This window comes from Daphnia pulicaria, chromosome 9, assembly GCF_021234035.1.
Source record: "Daphnia pulicaria isolate SC F1-1A chromosome 9, SC_F0-13Bv2, whole genome shotgun sequence".
NCBI lineage: Eukaryota > Metazoa > Arthropoda > Branchiopoda > Diplostraca > Daphniidae > Daphnia > Daphnia pulicaria.
In genome coordinates, this window is record NC_060921.1 from 1999665 (window position 1) to 2018119 (window position 18455).

The 18455-nt window shown below is 39.0% G+C and overlaps 3 protein-coding genes and 2 long non-coding RNA genes across 7 annotated transcripts in view; 4 read left to right on the forward strand and 1 right to left on the reverse strand.

Annotated features, from left to right (window-relative positions):
* The window catches only part of LOC124312897, a 309861-nt gene that overhangs the window by 281535 nt on the left and 9871 nt on the right, over positions 1-18455 (reverse strand). The gene's annotated exons all lie outside the window — the stretch shown is intronic.
* LOC124313124 lies at positions 39-9401 on the forward strand. Of its 2 annotated transcripts, XM_046777864.1 has the most exons (6): positions 39-648; positions 7814-8092; positions 8159-8306; positions 8388-8593; positions 8655-8773; positions 8833-9401. In XM_046777864.1, the coding sequence occupies exons 1-6, from the start codon at positions 583-585 to the stop codon at positions 9260-9262; spliced, it is 1248 nt and encodes a 415-aa protein (XP_046633820.1). In that variant the 5' UTR covers positions 39-582; the 3' UTR covers positions 9263-9401. The 2 variants fall into 2 exon arrangements, with proteins under 2 accessions (XP_046633820.1, XP_046633821.1); XM_046777865.1 differs by lacking the exon at positions 39-648 and having other exon boundaries at positions 7747-8092.
* Positions 2328-5194, forward strand: LOC124313028. The gene is made up of 10 exons (XM_046777694.1): positions 2328-2516; positions 2581-2729; positions 2824-2943; positions 3061-3252; positions 3330-3446; positions 3544-3639; positions 3719-4014; positions 4072-4152; positions 4267-4420; positions 4528-5194. The coding sequence occupies exons 1-10, from the start codon at positions 2453-2455 to the stop codon at positions 4786-4788; spliced, it is 1530 nt and encodes a 509-aa protein (XP_046633650.1). The 5' UTR covers positions 2328-2452; the 3' UTR covers positions 4789-5194.
* LOC124313657 lies at positions 11805-14324 on the forward strand. Its single transcript, XR_006910959.1, has 4 exons — positions 11805-12431; positions 13095-13496; positions 13556-13621; positions 13722-14324. It is a non-coding gene; the product is annotated as an uncharacterized LOC124313657 (long non-coding RNA).
* On the forward strand, positions 15381-17625 carry LOC124313599. Of its 2 annotated transcripts, XR_006910863.1 has the most exons (6): positions 15403-15492; positions 15576-15778; positions 15874-16050; positions 16136-16292; positions 16406-16709; positions 17541-17625. It is a non-coding gene; the product is annotated as an uncharacterized LOC124313599 (long non-coding RNA). The 2 variants fall into 2 exon arrangements; XR_006910862.1 differs by having other exon boundaries at positions 15381-15778.

Consider the following 18455-nt stretch of genomic DNA (forward strand, 5'->3'; position numbering starts at 1 on the left):
AGATATAGATCTCCCCCCTCGCCGTTCCGAGCCCCTCTTTTTATATTTCCCGCCTTTTATGAAAGATTATAAATCCCCTTTTTTCGCTATTAATGTTTAGATCTTTTTTTCTTTCCGGTGGATGGTCATTTTAAAATCCGCCTCTGCCACCACCGTCCTTGCGTGATCTATTACTCCGATTGACCCCCCCACCACCCAGTTGATCACCGCAGACCGCGTCATTAGCAATTCAAATGAGAGCGCCAAAAAGGGGAAAACTAACCCTCAAAAAAAGTTGCATCACGCCCAACCCCAAAAAGAGTCCACGCCCATGTGGTTGATTACCCTCCTTAAGGACTAATTACACCGTTGAATGTGCATGAAGCTAATCACTTTTGATATCAAACCAAGTTCATCTGGTGGATAAAATTCTACTAAAAGACCATCGTATTTTAGCAGGGAGGATCTGGTAGGACCACAGGAGCTTATAGATGCGCTGGGTGTGTGTGTGTGTGTATTGATATTTCTCGTCGTGTATAGATTAGATGAATGAGTTGCCTGCTATATTAATAAGCCCGTCGGCGAGGGGAGAGATGTGTGTGCATGATGGGACGAGTGATTTGTTTCGGGGCTGGTCCACCACCAGCTTGTGCAATATTTCAAGACTTATTATTATTGTGGAGTAGTGAGGCCGGCAGGACACACACACAGCTCGAAGAGAGATTGGGAGGAGCGATCATCTTGCGTGCTGCGCTTTCACCAACTGATGCCGCGGTATTATCTTTTCTCCGTATAGACAGACGACGCGACTATTTATTATAAGTAGAGAGAGATACTCGGCACTTGTAGGTCACGTAAGCCCCCACCCTCAATCCATAAAAGATATCCCGTCGTCTGCTAACACGCTCCCTAACAAAATAACAAATTTTCCATCACCGTTTTCACGATTAACTAAAAAAGAAAAAAACAAACTGACAAAAGAGTTTTATGACCAGTGTGACGTCACGTTTATTTTTTCCCGTTGAATTTCTTCCTTCTCTCACATGTCTATAGACGTTTGCTCCGGGGATATAAAAGAAATTCCCCCCCATCCGGTCTGTCGTAAAAAACCGGATTTTTATATCTGTGTACATATATATATACACACAACTATACAACTATGGCATGTGTGTATACACACATCCAGCTGCTCCTGCTCCTGCTGGCCAACTACAAGAAATCGTCGATATACCCCACTCTTCCGGCGAAAAGAAGAAAAAAGATAGGCTCACGATAAACTGGGCAGCAGCTATAGCACTGGACTTTATAGTAGATGATTGTTAACTGGACCCCCTATAGACTTTTTCTATTTTTTTGATGAGGAGTTTCCGAAAATTGTTGGACTTGAGAGTCGCCCCGTACCGATACGACGGTGATCTTTTTTCAGAAGAAAAAAGGAAATCAACCATTACCCAATGTAGAGAGAGAGGGCGATAAATAACGGGAGTGTCTTATACACATTGGCAACAAGGGGGACGGACGACTGGCTGCCTTTTCCTCCTGTTAAACGCAACTGATGTCGATACATTTTTTTCTTTTTTAAGAAGCTGCTGTTGGACCTATAGCGGAATACACAATACACAATGCTTCTTCATCTAGGACTGCAGTGAGTGTAATAAACATCTAGTCCTCTTGAGCTGCTCTGTGTTTACTGCGCTGCAACATGCAGCATAGCTAGTAGGAGACTATAAACCAATCGAGTCCCACGTGAAAACGAAAGAATTTTGGCTTCAGCTTCGAGTCTACTTTCTTTAATGGTATAGCATCGGGCATTTTCTGTGTCTGGAGGTATAAATAAGTCTCGAGACGGGACGGAAATCACAGTCCTCCGCTCCCGTTTGGATATGTCTTGTAGATTTTTTCTTTTTCACGCTGGCAATATCAGTCAAGGAAATCTAAGTTTCCTTTGGCGGGGAAAGAAAAATAATATTTGGAGAAAAGAAGGGCCGACAAAGTTTTTGGTAGGTTTCTTGATGCCAGCGCGAAATCTTTCGTTTTGTTTTTGTCTAAGAAGGAATTAGAATCGGCTATTACGTGTGACCGAGAGTAACAAAAAACAAATTGTACGACTTCGTTTGATTTTTTGTTTTAGCGCTTTAAATCTTTGCTTTTATTTTATTTTTTAATAAGTTATTGGTATCACACTATCACGATATTTTGAACTCGAGAGTGTGTCGAGACATTTTTCGTATTTTCTTTCTTTTCTTTTGGTTTTGTGAAATGACCGGTAGATGGCGACTATAAATTTGTTTTTTAATTGTACCGCCACCTGACGACGTTTGCATGAATCTCAGTTTCAGTTTAGAGCACGTCTCACGTGTTTGCCCTTTGGCTGCTTGCAGATCGCAGTCTCATTTGTCAATCCGAATCGCAAGTTAAAGTTTAGTTAACTTTCTTGGGTGATTAGCGTCCATGAAAGAAATTCTACGAGAAAATGACAAGTCAAGTTTTAACTGGTCATGATTCGACTTCTTTCGACATCATCAGAGAACTGCATAGTAAAATGAATTATTGAGATCAAAGATGAAATATGATAATCACATCTCTTTTATGATATGGCAGGGAAACAAATGGTCCATGTGCTTCATTTGATTTTCAAGTACTTAGATGAAGATGCTGTTGCTAATGCTGAACTAACCTCAAAAAACTGGAGAGCTGCTATTTCTGATGGGAATTCTGATAAACTTTGGAACGACCTACTTCACAAGAAGGTACTTGTGTACTAAAGAACAGTCAATATAGTTTCTCTGTCTTTTTACAACACAATAATCTGATGATGATTGTTAATGTCTGTGGTAAATTTAGATGTCTATGTCTGTCCTCTGGGAACGACTTCATTTCAATTTTCCACACAGTTTGAATTTAGCTTCAAGTAACTGCTTAAGTTCCCGTGAGCTTTTCAACAAAACTAAGTTTACAGCTAAGGTAATCCTCCACCCCTCCCTGATGTACTTGAGGGTTATGACCTGTGCCATCTCCAAGAACATAACTATCACAAGAAAATGGTTAATGATATAATTTATTGTTGAACACGTTTTTTAGACTCTAAGAAAAAGTGTGCTGCTGTTTGAGTGCACTAGAGATTTTGTCGAAGATTCTGTTAATGTTGAAGGAATAATTAGTTATGTTCGCTATTGCCTCATGAAGTCATTTTTGATATCTGAAAAGTATATTGCTCTGAAGTGGAAGTCAGAAATCAAGATCTGGAACCGACATTCTTTGAAAATTGAAGAGGTACTAGATTTATTTCTTTTATACTTGGTGTTCAGGAAAAAAAAAAAATCAAGGATTATAAATTATGTTGTTCACAGATATTGGAGATTGATCAAAAACAGTGCTTGCAAAATTTCAAATTTGTGCTGTATGATAATGCACTGTTTTACACTCATGATCAGCAGATAAACCTAAGAAATCTTGTCACCAAAAAGGTAAAATGATAAACAGTAATTGGTTCTCCATCCATGCATGTTCTTTTAGTTCTTTATCAATTTAATGCCATTTTCATTTGTGATTTACATTTTAAAGACAGAAGAACATAAACCACATTGGATGAATCCCACCAATTACATAAACTATTTGTTCACTTCAAATGGGTTTCTGGTTATTGGAGTCTATATCAAGGTAGTTTTATCAAAGAATTTCAACTGCAACACTGATTTTATCAAGATTCAAAAACTAATAATTCTTTTTACTCATATAGAAGCAAAAACATTTCTTTCACAAAGTTGTTGTTTGGGAAATAAAAACGTCTTTAGAAATGGAATGGGAAAATTTTCACATGATACCTATAGACTTGGACGATTACGAAACCTCCATCGATCACAGATTTGTCATTTTCTCGCATCGTAATCAGCAATCTCGATTAACGTGCGATGTCAGGAAAATGTCAGATCCCAGAACCACTGAAAAAGTTTTGACATTTGTCTCCGAGGAAGGCGAAGATGTTTCCTACAAAGATGGGTTTCTTATAATAACCAACTTAAAAGCTGATATAATGTAAACAAATTTAACGTGCATAGAATATTGTTTTCAAGTTATCTTTTGTTTTTGTAGGGTCGTGGATGTGGAATCTGGCTTATCCAGAATTATTTTGCAAGCTGACAAGGATTTCGCTAAGAGTGTTGTTACTGTGAGGTAGGCCTACAATTTTTATTTTTTTTTAAATAAAAGAAATCAATGGATTAAGCGTGAATTGATTGCACCCTTCTACCTTAACATTTTGAATTGAAATTCTGTTGGATTTGACAGCATTCATTCCGACTACATGTTTTTCATGTGCGACTACGTTGACGAGTCCTCGGTCTTGATAACAAAGATGCAAGTTTGGGATCTCCAAGCTATAAAAAGTGCTCCAACTGATACACCCCTGCAACCGTTTTGCGCATTTGAAGAATCGGAAATTGTAATTATTTATGTTTTCTAAACAAAGCTTTTTTTAATCATTTTAAATGTTGAGCTTGTTTTTTTAACCCTTGCTTGTAATTTTTCTCTCCCATATTTTCTGCGTAGACTTTTATGGGAAAAGCGGTAACCTTCCGTGCTGATATGTTTGGTCTAGTGTTTGTGACTGTAAGTCCGACACCGCAGTACCTGGTAGATAGCCTACCTTACATAATCAGAGTGGTGAATTTTCTACCTACTTGCAATTTTTGCAAGCAAATCAAGAAAAAGCTGTGGCGGTGTGGTCGGTGTAAGTCAGCAAAGTATTGTGACGGTGTTTGTCAGAGTGCCGACTGGCATCACCACAAGGTATTATGCAACACAATCTAGGCAAAACACGCATCGGACACCCAAGAAAGTTTCGGAATGTCGATTTGATTTTAAATTTCACAAAAAAATATCGAGATCCTAAGAATTGAACAACCCGTTTGTTAATTCAAAATTCCTCCTTTGTTTTGTATTTTCATTTTGAACAAAATCCGGGAATTTGTGAAAATTCAGTTAAATTTAATTGTTGTTAACATGTTAATGCGATACTTTGCTATCTTAAGACCTGCCTTGTCGAAGGCCAAATTTTGGGGTTTGATTCTTGAGGTTGTAGTGTAAATGGAATCATTTGCATGATTTACTCTTTTGCTAATACCATTGTTACTCGTTTCATATGTGTGATGTTGACATGTTGTCATGTTGAAGTGATCAAGTTATGTAACCTGGAATTTCAATATATTTGGAAAAATAATCGAAAGCACGCGCCTTTAAAGTTTTGAGCAAAGAAAAACAGATCAAAGTACCTTATATATTATGTAACTTTTATTGACATGTCTCTTTATTCAGGTAATGCAGAGGAGACGGCGGTTTCTCCGCTCCCTTGGTTCCAGGTTTATCTGTTCCCTTGGTTCCAGGCTTTTCACTTCGCAGCAGACAGACAGCAACTAGGACGAAAATGGGTATAAACTTCATCTTTTAGCGTTGTCGTTGGGATATGAGCACATGCCCTTCTGTAGATGTGGATCGTCAACTGCGATGGGACCGTCATTTTCTCCAGTCGCCATAATGGTGAATCCATCATTTGTTGACGTAAGTCCAATAAAAACCTGTTGATTATAACAGTAGAATGCATCGAGAAAAAATTATGACACGCCATATCCTGCATGCGGGTCGTGCTGGGCAGTCACACAAGGTCTGAGCTTCTGCTGGATTTCCGCGAAGGTTTCGATTCGATTTTAACGAAACACGGATCGACCCTGCAGCACTTGTCAATCGGCCGGTTCCGTCACGTTGACCTGGAACGGATCGCCCATTCCTGCCACCAACTCACTTCGTTATCTCTGGAACTCAATCACAGCTACAGGGAGACGACGACCGACACTAGGACGATCATTCAATCTCTTTCCAAATTAAATGTCTCCGTTCGCGATCGCAAATCAAATGAAGATTACCACCACGACGTCCCGGCTTCTTGTCTGGCAGCCTTTACTGCATCACCCGGCATCAGACACATTAAAATAACGGCCAGTCAGAACATGAGCGATGCCATTTTGTCCGAAAGTCTCGTCGGCCATGATCTCGATAGTCTCGAATTGGAATCTTGCTCAAATATTTCCATGAGGAGTCTCTGGTCCGTCATCCATCATTCGAAACGTTTGTCCAACCTGAAAGTCTATCGCTGTCAATTAGTCATCGATAGCGAAATCGACGAGCTTCACAGGATGATTGAAGAGCAGCGCTGGGATCTAGACGTGGATTACTATCCCGATAGCTGAATGGATGACCAAAGGCACTCTGCTGGGACTTACACCAAATTTTTCGTATTGTTGTTGTTCGAAATGATTTTTTTCTTTTAGACAATTTCCAATTGAATTTGTGAAATTATTAGTTGAACTAATTTTAATTTGCGCTCAAGTGACACAGCTCAAGCTCAATCGAGACTTTGAGCGCATCTTTCACATAGGTGTTGAATTTTGTATGTGTATAACAATGTCTATTCTTTTGAATAAATATTGTATTGCAAGTTTAGCATGACAACGCTCTTCGTCTCTCGCTTCTTCTTCAAAGTCAAATAACAATGGCAAAATAAAGGATGTGGTTAACAAGACGGATAAGAATTTGCCATAGGTTGCTCTTATCCCCCTTCGCTTCCGAAAAGGAATCCGGCAAAGGGGACTTTCAAAATCCAGTCCGGAATAGAGGTCTATCATCCTGTGTAGAATTGCAAAGTGATTTCTGACATCTGGTGAGCGTCTGAGCGACTGAACAGTACATCAACAAGATTCGTGTCGTCTGCTTGAGTCACACGTCACTGTCACATTAGTTGCTCCATCTGGCTATGAAATCATTCGGCAACAGGGAAATAGCCAGCCGTTGGGCCGTTAGTTCTAGTAGGCCATGTCGCCATGATAATAAGTCTGTGGTGCGAGTGCGACAATCGACAGTGGAGTTTTGATTTGTTTGGAAACAAAGATGGAGACACATTTTGACAGTCTTCCTGTTGAAATACTTCTTCACCTTTTCAACTACATGAATGAAAAAGATTGTTTAACTTTTTCGATGTCAGGGGTGTCTGACAGATTTTCATGTCTATGGGGAGAAAGAAGGTAACACATATTAGTACTGAAACTTTGGAGCAAATTGTAATTCTGATTTCTTTAACTACTGTGCAGAAACCTTTCAATCCAGCAGTGTTTTTTTGTCACCCATAATTCATTACACACGTATCTAAGTAGATGGGTTTGTCCAAAAATAATTTCAAGTCTCGATATAAGCCACTGTTATTGGCTGCCAAGTGACTTTTTATTTGATGTTGTAACTTCAATGAGTCACTTGGCAGCATTAAAAATTCAAGATACCAAGCTTAATCTGTCACATCTTTGGCAGATATTTAAAAGCTGTCATCGTATTCTAAAAATTAGCATCAGCTTGTCAGAGAACGATGAACCTATTTTTGATCAAATGAAAGAGTCTGAATCATCATCTCTTCAAACATTATCAAATGGTTTCTCAAAACTTACTCACTTAAAAATACTTGCATTCAATGGTGCTAATTATACAAACTCTTGGCCTTTAATCCTGCAGCTATTAAGGTATCTAATCACTTTTATTGTTTTTTTGTTTTTTTCTGGGGACTCTTAAACCAAATGCCGTTATTGTTATTTATAGTTGTTGCCGAAAGTGTGTGGATTTGCACCTGGAAATTGGCTATGGTCAAGCTAATATGTTTGATGAAATTAATGATGATGAAATTGTATTCGAAAATCGTGCAAGAAACGAATTTTTCCCAAGCTTGAGTTGGATGGCATTATTGAAAAATTTTATCATTTTGAAAAGGGGTCAATGGACAAAATTTTGTCGAGATACGTGCGTCGATAAGCTGGTCGAATGGGTATTTTCCCATTATGACATGAACTGCATAGAACGTGTTTGGATAATGGAAAATCATGGAATCCTGAGGGATATCATCCCTTCAGAAAGTCAACTAAAAGCAATTTTATGTCACGAAACTCGCGATGACCTGTCAAATTTTGACGGCGATGGGCGATTTGCTAAGTTGGAACACATCGGCGGTATGATTACACTACAACACTGGACCGGGTTGCCTAACCTTCGCTACATTCATGGCTTTGGCCACAGTGCACAAGTAACTTATGTTTCTTCTTGTGATCGTAAAGTTTGGGACTAAATGTATTTTCCGTGTATTATTAAGGAAGTTGACGAAATGTGTAGAGCACATCCCAGGTTAGAGTTTTTGCATTTGGATGACAGCGATGTAGAATATCCTTTTTGTATGAAAGCTGACTGGGTGTTGCATCATTTAAAGACATTCGTTTACGTTTGCCTGTATCCAATGAAAGGTAGTGCGTTTTTAATTTTTATCCTGTACCCTAAGTTACGCAACTGCAAAGTTGCACTGTTATTTTTCTTTATTTTCTCAGAGATTCTAGAACCATTTCTGAAAGCCGCTCCTAATCTTGAAGTGCTTCATATTGGTCTTTCGAATGACACTGCTGTTGGTCCTAATAGTCCTAGTCCTTACGATGAACCTCTTATCACTGATTTTTTGAAAATGATATCACGTTGTGGTCGGTTGACTACCATAACCCTAAACCAGTTTTGTTTGTTCGAAGGAGATTTATTTGCGGTATACGATCAACATTAAAATTTTGGTATGGAATTCTACACCGAATCATTCTATTATTCAGATATTCAGTGGCTGCCCATTACTTCGAAATCTTCATATTTGCGGTGGTCTTACTTGCCCCGAATCATTCGACAATCTTTGTCGGTACTTACCTCTGGCTAAAAAGTTGCGAGATTTTAGGTCAGTATTTTGGTCCAACTAAAATACAGATTTAACAATATTTACACGAATAAATTTAGATTGCAGTACTCTCCCTGTACGCAGTACTGGGACTCCGTGTCGTACTTCTCCGAGTACTTAGGAGAAAACCCGAGTCGGGCCATACTGAATGCTCTTCTCGATTCTAAAAGATTGGAAAGAATTGTTCTCTACGAGGAGGAGGACGACTCTAAATTTCCGTGGAAAAGTCAGGAACTTCAAGACGTTCTATTCAAATTTGTAAGCAGTATGCCAGATCTCGTCTGTTTCTGTTTCATCACGGCATCAGAAATAGAACCAGGAACGGTGGCCAAACTGAAACAGAAATTTGACGAGTTTATTATCCCAATTCGACCGGCCTTTTGGTGCCATGTTGCTAATGACTTTCCCCAAGCAACGGATCCCACAGTCCCTCGAATTCATTATGACCAGATTGTATGCCCAATTAACTACTTGGTTCCCGAATTTTGATCGTATGATTAAAAGGGTGTACGACGTTCATGCCCAGTCTTTCAGGCCACTTCTATTGGGCCTGAACGTCGCAAAAATTAGGTGTGGTGTGAAAGACGAATTTCTGTGTCATGGATGTTAATAATTTTTGTGTGGCAACCCCGATTTTTTGTTCTGTTTTTGTTTTTCTTTCTGCTAATAGAGTAATATCTTAATTGAATAATTGTTTTGTTTTAGTTGGCTCGCCTCGGCTTATTGCAGTCACTCAGTTTAAGAATACAAAACGTGAAAATAGTCAAAACTCGTTTAGTAAAGAGTGTTAACTGTGAAGACCTGCTGTATGCTTCACAAGAACTTAAAACTGTAAATTTTTACCAACTGAATAATGCAACCTAATTTTGCTTATAGCCAACCAACAATACTTTAAATATTATATTCAGGATCATGTCGCTTCGATTATGTTAGACAAAGATTATGATGTTTCAGTACAAGTTGTGGTTTGATCATCACTATGCAAAAGTATCTCCAAGAATATTATCAGATATGGATCGTGAAGCACTGAAGCTGTTTCAATTTAGCCTCATGGAAAGAAGACATTTCACAAGGATTTCAACCGTTATGACCTTAAATGTGTTGGTAAATATAGTATCTAACTTTTATTGTTGATAATCGTTTTGATCTTATTTCATTGGTGCTATAAGTAATGATTATAGGTTTTCATCTTTCATTTGTTGAAAATTCCAAGTAAATGGGTGGTTTAGAAAAAAAATACTTGTTTTGTTATTTCTCTGCAAATAATGGCCACACTAGTTACCACTTATATGTGATGTATTTTTTTATGTGTGATAAATTTTTTTCGTAATCCATTTTTTATTTTTTGTTTAGATAAACAGCATCCAGTTTGATTGAAGAAACCGCCTATGTAATTTGAGTTACGGATCTCTTCTTCCTCCTTTTCAATTTCCCCTCTGTCATCATGTATACACCGATATTAGTGTGGGTGTATTCACGAGGACCCCCCTTTTCCCTATTCTGCCTGGAGGATTCAACTTATCAGCGGATGGATAGATGCTTGGCCGTATTTCCCAGGTTTAAAGGTAGGAAAAACTTGTTTCAATTTTTCATTTTTCACCACTTGGTGGCGTTGTAAATCGTAACATAGTACGGAATACGATTATTCCTGAGCTATGCCATTGACTGGAACTGTTTTTCTTTTGCCGTTTTTGTTTAATCAGTTAGGTTTTTTTTTTTTTTAATAACTCACTTGAATAATGACTGCACATTAGGCTTGGTTTATTTTGTATCACAACTTTGTCTGTGGGCAAATAATCAAATTTGAAAAAAGTTCAACGAGAACATTTTTTTAACCAAGAGGGACCTGCCACCACATCTGGCACCTCCTCGTTAACATATTCAGAATCTTGACTTAAGGTTTTTTCTTCCTTAAGGTTGAAAAACGACATACGTAGTCAAAAGAGAAAACAAAGAATGGTGTCATAATTTGTAATTCGTCTAATTTTTCAAGCGGATTTTTTTGGCCTTCACCAGAAAGGTGTATACGTGCTATATTGTTCTTTCAAAATGGATGTAACGTTTATTGATGAAAGAAAGTTGAAATAGCTGAAAGAACTGTCACCTTGCCTACGACTACGAGATGCTGAATTGGGGAAACCCAGCACCGTCCATCTTTATGGCAACTTTTCTTTTATGCCTTGATTTTTGGCTATCCGTTTTCCCGAAGCGGCAACGAAAACAAACACAAGGTGTTGGCTGTATTGCTGGGCGCTTTCGCGCGAAGCAACAGCGTGAGCGTCCCTTATTGATTGCGCAATCAACCGATTTCCAAATAGAATTTTTGCCAATATTCTTCGTTACCGTATTCGTCATAGCGGCGCTTTCGACATTTGATTCCGACCAAATTGGCAGGGAAATTTTTCCATGCCCGACCATTGATATGTCAGTTGGGGAAGACAAACCGCTACAAGGACATCGGCGAGATGGATGAAAGAAGGGCTCCAGCAACATGTTTCCCCATGTATTGTGTGAACGGCATCGATTTCGACAAGGTCCCAGATATTTTGCCTCTAGGAACACTTTACCGCAAAAATTTTAAAAATCCCCAACACAAATTGGAATCGATAAAAAAAATTCCGACATTGTCGCGTCCCTTTTGCCGATCCCAACCTTCACGCATCCGTTTACAAACGACGTTCTTTATCTCAAATCGTGTACCTACGGGAGAGGTTCCCGCGTGAAGAGAAAAAAGAGAATGTCTCGGCGGAGCTGGGGTGGAGCGGGCGCGGATGCATAATTTCGCCAAATAGCGATCATGACAGTTGTTACGCTATAGGTGGTTTACTCTTGATCCAAATTTTATTTTCCATTGGAATAACGGCGTTATGACTTATGAAACCAAGAGGGAAGAAAAATAACAACTAATAAAAAAAAAATCAGACTTTTGGGCTCTGGATGGCGCCAGATGAACGCGGACTTTCTCTTCAACTATCTGGCGAAGGGGATGGTGAATGATGGAGAATATAATTCACCATCTTCGAAGAAACAGCAGGTGGCTCAGTTGGTTATCAGCCAATGGGGAGCGTTCGCCGTCGACAGCGCGCCGGCCCGCGTGAGCTGTAGGTGCCCAGGAGGAACCCCGAAGAGAGAAGAAGAGGAGACTTGGTCGACTGGAAGGGGAGGGGGGGGGGGGAATAAGGGGCTGGGTTGTTATTTTTTTTTTTTTTTTTGTTTCCAGCACCGGCAGTGAAAGTTGTTGCAGGGGCATCTAAAATCCTCCAGCCGGGCAGCCAACTGACTTCAGTCTTGATCCGCACCGAACGGACGCCAGTTCGCTGCCTACATCCAACCAGCAACCATCGCGCGAAAGTTTGTTGCTCAAACAACAAACAACAAGTGTCGTCCCGCGACAGAAACATTTTCGGTGTCAATTTGTTTAATTCTTCTTCCGGACCCAAGTCGAAGACATTCCAACACATTGAAGTAAGAGAAAAACATAACCACCCGACAAAATAATTTTGATCATGTTCATCCACTGACGGGACCCAATAATATCCAAGAAAGTGGACTTTTTTTTCTTCTTCAAAATAATCGAAAACCCATTCACGCCAGAAGAATCAAAATCCGACACTCAAACAATATAACAGCAGGTGAATCATCCCAGGCGAAATAATAGGTGAGCGCACTTGTGTGTGTATTTGATTTCATTATTTTGTCACGTCATTTGTAGTTACATGATGAAGTGGTCAAAAGTCTCCATCTCTTGCGTGTGTTTTCATTGTGTTGTTGTCCGTGTGCCAAGTCTGTCGGGCCATAGAAAGTGGTCTCAGCTCTTCTTCTTCTTCCGAATCTCGGTCGACGATGGGAGGAGTATCCCCCCCTTAAAAAGAGGGGCTGAAGACCAGGGAGGCTTATAGGAGAGGGGAGAAATTGAGGACGCCTGTTCCCGGGCACCTCACGTTTTTCACGTTCGTTCTGGCGACTTTCTTTCTTCTCTTTTTATTCCTTTTTATTTATTTTCCTCTACCCCCCTCCTTTTTTTTTTTATTCTGGAAGTAAAAGCAAATGTTGGGTTTCTTTCTCTTTTTCTTTCTTCTTCTCCTTTTTTTTCTTGAATAGAAACACACATTTCCCCGTTCTTCGAATGTGAAGAAGTTCCATATCTCCGGGTTGTCCTTTCTCCAGCTGGCGGCATATTAGCGCTTTCTCCACTTCAGCAGTATAGCCTGCAACTACTAACTCTTATATGTACAAGAGATTCCATCTTCTTTTTTCTTTTTACCTTTGCTTTTTTTTATCATTATTATTTTCTGGGTTTTTTTTTCTTTTCTTTTAAAAGGCCGCGATATGTTTGCCTTTCATTCATTTGCTCTCATTTCTTTCTCCGTCGAGTTCTTTCGCGTTTCAACACACAATTCAAATGTGTACGATACACTGTTTCGTCACCGGAAGCCCTCACGGACTGAATAACACAGTGACATGCGGTGTCGCAAAATAGAGCGTGAGTCATTCACCTACCGCACCTGGTTCGTGGCATCGCAGCTTTGTTTTTTTTTTTAATTTATTTTTCAATTTTCAGGCGGAACGCTTTCGATAGCCATCACTTCCATCTTTGAAAAGGTCACCTTGGTGTCATTTCGGTTCTCTTTTTGTTAATAATAAATTTTTGAAATTCTATGGGTTCCAATCCCTGCAGTTCCCGCGTCTCAATAGGAAGCACACAACAAACTTCCAATGACAGGTAAAAGTGTGTTATTTTGTTCTTGCCCTAAGCATAATGAAAATGATTTGTTTCTGTAGTTAATTTCAGCAAGGGCATCAAAAACAAAGAAGTTCCAGTTGTTCTTCAAAAATTGCTATTTAGAAGTAAGTTTCTTTTTACATTGAATTTAGAGAATTTCTCATCTTACTTGCAATATTAACGATTTGTTGCATTATTATTAATTCCATTTCTTTTTGGTTATAGGTTTATCTTCCCGTAGTTGCTATGCTGTGCTGCGATGTTGTTGCAGCCTAAGCTGGTGAAAGATTTTTTTGGCATCGAAGTTAACCTGTGGCTGTTCCTTGGTGCTGGTGTTGTGTTACGGAAGTTGCAACCAGTATTTTATCAACTGTCATTGTGTCAGCAGTTTACCGTTTTAATGATAAGAAGGAACAGAAATATGGGAGTGTTTATGTCAAGCAAATAATAAACATTGCTTCGCAATTGGGAAAGCAATGAGGGGGAAGTTGGGAGGTGGTTGGGAGATGTGATAAATAAAATAAAAATTTTGTGTTTTATCAAGGAACTGACGCGGTAAGTAAAATATCAGTTATAAATCATTAACCAGCCAAAAATGAAAAATTCCTCATCCTAAAAAAATTCCTGACACCACATTCACAATTAATTGAAATTATACATTTCTACGAATTGTTATTACATTAAAGCTGTTATTACTAAATATTTTAATTAAAACACACTGTTATATTATTTAAATAAATAATAATTCAATAGCGTACGATATAAAACAAATCTTTTTGTTTCCTGCAAGATATTAACAAGTATTCCAACATCAAATGTGACAAAAATTTATGATTCTTTAAAACTACCTGTCGCAAATTTCCACACTTTACTCATTTATCGCTTTAATTGCCACATACAGTCAATCCAGACAGGGGGAGACGTTGCCTTGATCGACTGTGCCCAGGGAGATTACCTGGACAAGGGAGATTACCTGGACAAGGGAGATTACCTGGACAAGGAAGAAGAGAGAAGAGTTCGAGGCAAGTATTAATAGGGAGCGATTAGTCATAGTAGGATTCCTGGTTAGACTCATGACCCTCCAAAAGTTTTCCTCGGATCATGCGCCTTCCAAGTCCCCGTTTGACAAGAGCCCTCCTCATCCTCCTGGTTTCACAGCGGGTGAGTGACCACCGGCGGGCGTTGGTTAGTGGTTAGTTAGGGAAACGGGGCCACAGAAAAGAAGGAAACCCAGATATGCACTTGTAAGTTATCTACATCTACCTAATTTATTGATATTGATCGAAAGCAAGCTCTTCTGTTACCGTCAATATCTTCAAATTGTAGCACAAGGTCGAAGGGTTAACCTGAAATTAAACAAAATGATTAGCTAAGAATGCAGTAAAAACAAGATTTTGAGAAGATACCTGGAATAAGTTCAACATCTCTCTGCATATTCCACTAGTGGATAAGGTCTGGAACAGCGGCAAGGGATTAAACTAAAACGATTATTTAGATGTCAATTTTAAAACAACATTGCAGTGACAGAAATCAATACCTCAAATGAATCAATTGAAAGGAACCACAGAAAGGAAGAGCTCAGCTGCTCAGGTAAGTACTTGCAATTTATCACCTAGAAAAATCAAACAAAAACCTCAAGACAAACACAATGAATCGTAGATGTAGAAAATGTAATTTAGTGTTCAAACTGCAGCTCACCATTATTAAAATCGGAAAAAAGAAAGTCAATTGAGTGAAATAACGACTCAAAGTTCTTGGATTTGAGATTCACCATTTACAAAAAATTTATCTGAAGACAAGAACAGAAAATTTGTAAGATAGCTGTGATATTACAATTTTTATTCCATTTTTAGTGGCACACTACAGCTGCAGGATTGATCACAGCTTATAAGAATTCCTGGCCAGCTTCAAAAATGGTCGTCATTACGTGGCATATGATGTCAAATGGACTGGTCAATATGCATGAAAACATTTAGTTAACATACTACCAAGTCAAGTTAGTTTTCCAGTTTCAAACATGGTAACTTATGCTGAATATTGATTTCACTTTTCGAATTCTTTCAATTTTCCACATTTCAGCTCATGTTTGGGGACAATCGTCTCGTCTGCATGAAGCACTGGTATCATCTAGCGGTTGTTTTTAACAATTCAGACGATTGTCCAGTCTGCCGCTAGATGGTATTGAAATTGTTTTTAAAATGGCGAAATGTGTGAAGAGTTTTGTCATCTTCTGTTTTCGAATTTTCCTGTTTTACTGCCCAAAATCAACCAATTATTTACATGTAAGCTTATTGTGATTATTCTAACTACATAATTTTCTATCACTTACTGTGTACTTGACCAATTGACTAATTGTGTATTGTACTTGAAATTCTAGAAAATGTATACCTGCCGTCTAGTCATTAGATTAAATTTGGACTCCATTTAAAAAAACCAATTGCTCAACCCTTCTGTGACTCACACGCTCAGCTTCATCTGCATCATCCTCTCACATCATAGACAAAACTGCAAGCTGTTACGCCCAAAAGTTGTGGCATTGCATATACAGTTACAGGTAAGCATAACCTTCCGAATATACTACCTCATCATCCATCAATGCAATAAAATAATCTCAAAATTCACACCCATTTGGGTAACAGGTTCCTTCTTGCCTGAAAGATGTTTACACCTTTAAACACTTTTGGTGGGGTTGTTGCGTCATGAAATTGTATTGCTGCCATTCCCTGCATCTCCCACTTCATAGCTACAAGAAACGAGCCTACAACAGAAAAAAGCCTACAACAGATTGAGATAAAGGTGTGCTTCTATGTTCTTGATTCATCATGTAATTAACTTTGGATTCCACCTTGGCCGTGGGTATTTATGGGCCTCACTGCAATGTTAAAACCTTTTTCAGTTCTTTGCTTTAGGAATTCATAGGTTGTGTGGTATGCCATTGGATCAATTGGATTTCGCGAGTCAGCCGCCGATGTCAATCTACAACGCGGTTTCTTTGTTGGAATTGTGTGGTCCTGGCACAGAGATCCTTGTTGCTGGCCTTTGTCCATTACAGAAGAGTGACTTCTACCAAATCTCTGCTCCATCCTTATCTTGGCTACCCACACTCATCTAGCTTCTTTGCTTATTATGCTGCTAAACAATTTATCGTACTTCACTACCGAGTTAGACCAGTCGCTTCAGTCCGCCTGTCACTCTCCACCGAATTATGCCCAGGTACCCGACAATTGACTTATTTTCTTAGATTATCTACTAGCGATCTACTTGCGTTAAACTCTATGTCTATGTAGTAATTCCAAAATCAGGGCCTTCTTGCGCGCAAAGTATTATTAGACGTTTTTTTTTCTAACGCTAGATGGCTTTTCGATAATGCTCAGCTGTCAAAAAGTCAGCTTTAGTTACTTTGCACATCTCTTTAAACATTTATCGGCAGTTATTGTGTGGAAATTTTTAGTGGTAACTGACGATATCTATTCCGCCAACAAAGCTCACTTGTTAAATTATCGATTTTTGCTTTTTTTTCTACTTCCGGTTTTCTCATTTCAGTCCGTAGTTCAGTAATTATTCATTCGACGCACAAACAAACCACATATTCGGGATCCTCGTTAAATTTGTGGTAAAGCTCATGTTTTTATTTTTACGTACGCGTACTTCCGGTTTCGAAAATTTTCCTGAACTATAGTTCAGGAAAATTCTCGATTTTGGCCAAATTTTGGATTTCGTTTAAATCACACCTAATCGACCCCAAATTTCATGGAGATCACGAATATGTGGTTTAATTTGACGACAGCTCAAAGGTTAAGGCGCTGTGGTTACTTCCGGTATACTTCCGGTATACTTCCGGATTTTTTTTTTACTAGCAAGTGAGCTTTGTTATTTGTACAGTTCTCAATATTGTTAGGTAGATTTTAAGCAATTTAAAGCGGGCCTTTAAAGTTTTTAGCAAAAAAAAAACAGACCAATGTACCTATATGTACTATGTGACTATTATGTAACTTTTTTTGGCATGTCACTAAGAATTTTGTTGTCTTTATTCAGGTAATGCAGATGAGATGTCAAGAAGATGGAATTCCGAGACTCGTCATCAACGTGGATCATCGCGACCGGCACCAACTACCAAGATTCGTCATCAACGCGGATTATCGTATTGTTGGTATTATTTCGTTATGTGTTAGTTAACCCGTTGGCTGCCACGCCTTTGTTCTCCCCTAGCTCCTTAGCACGGGCCGCGCTGTTCGGTCTCGTGGTTTCCATGCCGCGGGGTCGGAGAGTCGCCAAGCCCAAAATTTGCCGCAAGGCGCCTGTTTCAGGCAATGCACCACAGTTCCCCCTTTTCAGCACGGACTTGTCAGCAATGGCAAGTCCCACTTGGTCATGGATCCTTCTGACGTGGCGCGTAGAGTAGTAGAGAGCAACCTACGGGTTGTATGGCGTGGCAGCCAATGGGTTAACTTAGTGTATGTATATGTGTTTGTATGTGACTGTAAAATGTGGTGGAATTGTGGGAGGAGGTGGGACAATATAACATAATTCTTTTTTTGTCTTTTGTTTATTGTTTCTAAAGAAATATTAAGTCTTGTTTAGGAATTATATCAATATATTTTTCTCAACTTCTAAGTTTTTCAATTATACAAAGGTCAGTCACCTTTTATTTACAAGATTTGAAAAAATCAACAGTTACAAGTTTCTTTCTTATTTTGCCCTTAAAGTCATCGGCAAACCACAATAACAATGAGAGTAACTAAGGCAGTAGTCAAACATGAAATAATTTACAACTCAGCATACTGGCCTTGAAGAAATCCAACATCAAAAGACAGCGGAATCGTAATCGTAGCGGAATCGTAGTTTGGGGTATAATTCGGCTGCGTTAGTGGTGTAGTAACTCCGGGCAGAGAAGTGCTTTCGGAGCTTCTACTCGAATGCCTTTGGTGGTGTAGTAATTTGAAACATCAGTGTAGTGCT

What these genes read in the sequence shown, in the direction of transcription:
- LOC124313028 (XM_046777694.1), top strand. Translation starts at nt 2,453, where the DNA reads ATGACAAGTCAAGTTTTAACTGGTCATGATTCGACTTCTTTCGACATC. An exon ending in AAGAGTGTTGTTACTGTGAG is followed by an intron (nt 4,153 to 4,266) that starts GTAGGCCTACAA and finishes TGGATTTGACAG; the next exon opens with CATTCATTCCGACTACATGT. An exon ending in CATTTGAAGAATCGGAAATT is followed by an intron (nt 4,421 to 4,527) that starts GTAATTATTTAT and finishes TTTTCTGCGTAG; the next exon opens with ACTTTTATGGGAAAAGCGGT.
- LOC124313124 (XM_046777864.1), top strand. Translation starts at nt 583, where the DNA reads ATGATGGGACGAGTGATTTGTTTCGGGGCTGGTCCACCACCAGCTTGT. An exon ending in GCTTTGGCCACAGTGCACAA is followed by an intron (nt 8,093 to 8,158) that starts GTAACTTATGTT and finishes TGTATTATTAAG; the next exon opens with GAAGTTGACGAAATGTGTAG. An exon ending in TTGCCTGTATCCAATGAAAG is followed by an intron (nt 8,307 to 8,387) that starts GTAGTGCGTTTT and finishes TTATTTTCTCAG; the next exon opens with AGATTCTAGAACCATTTCTG.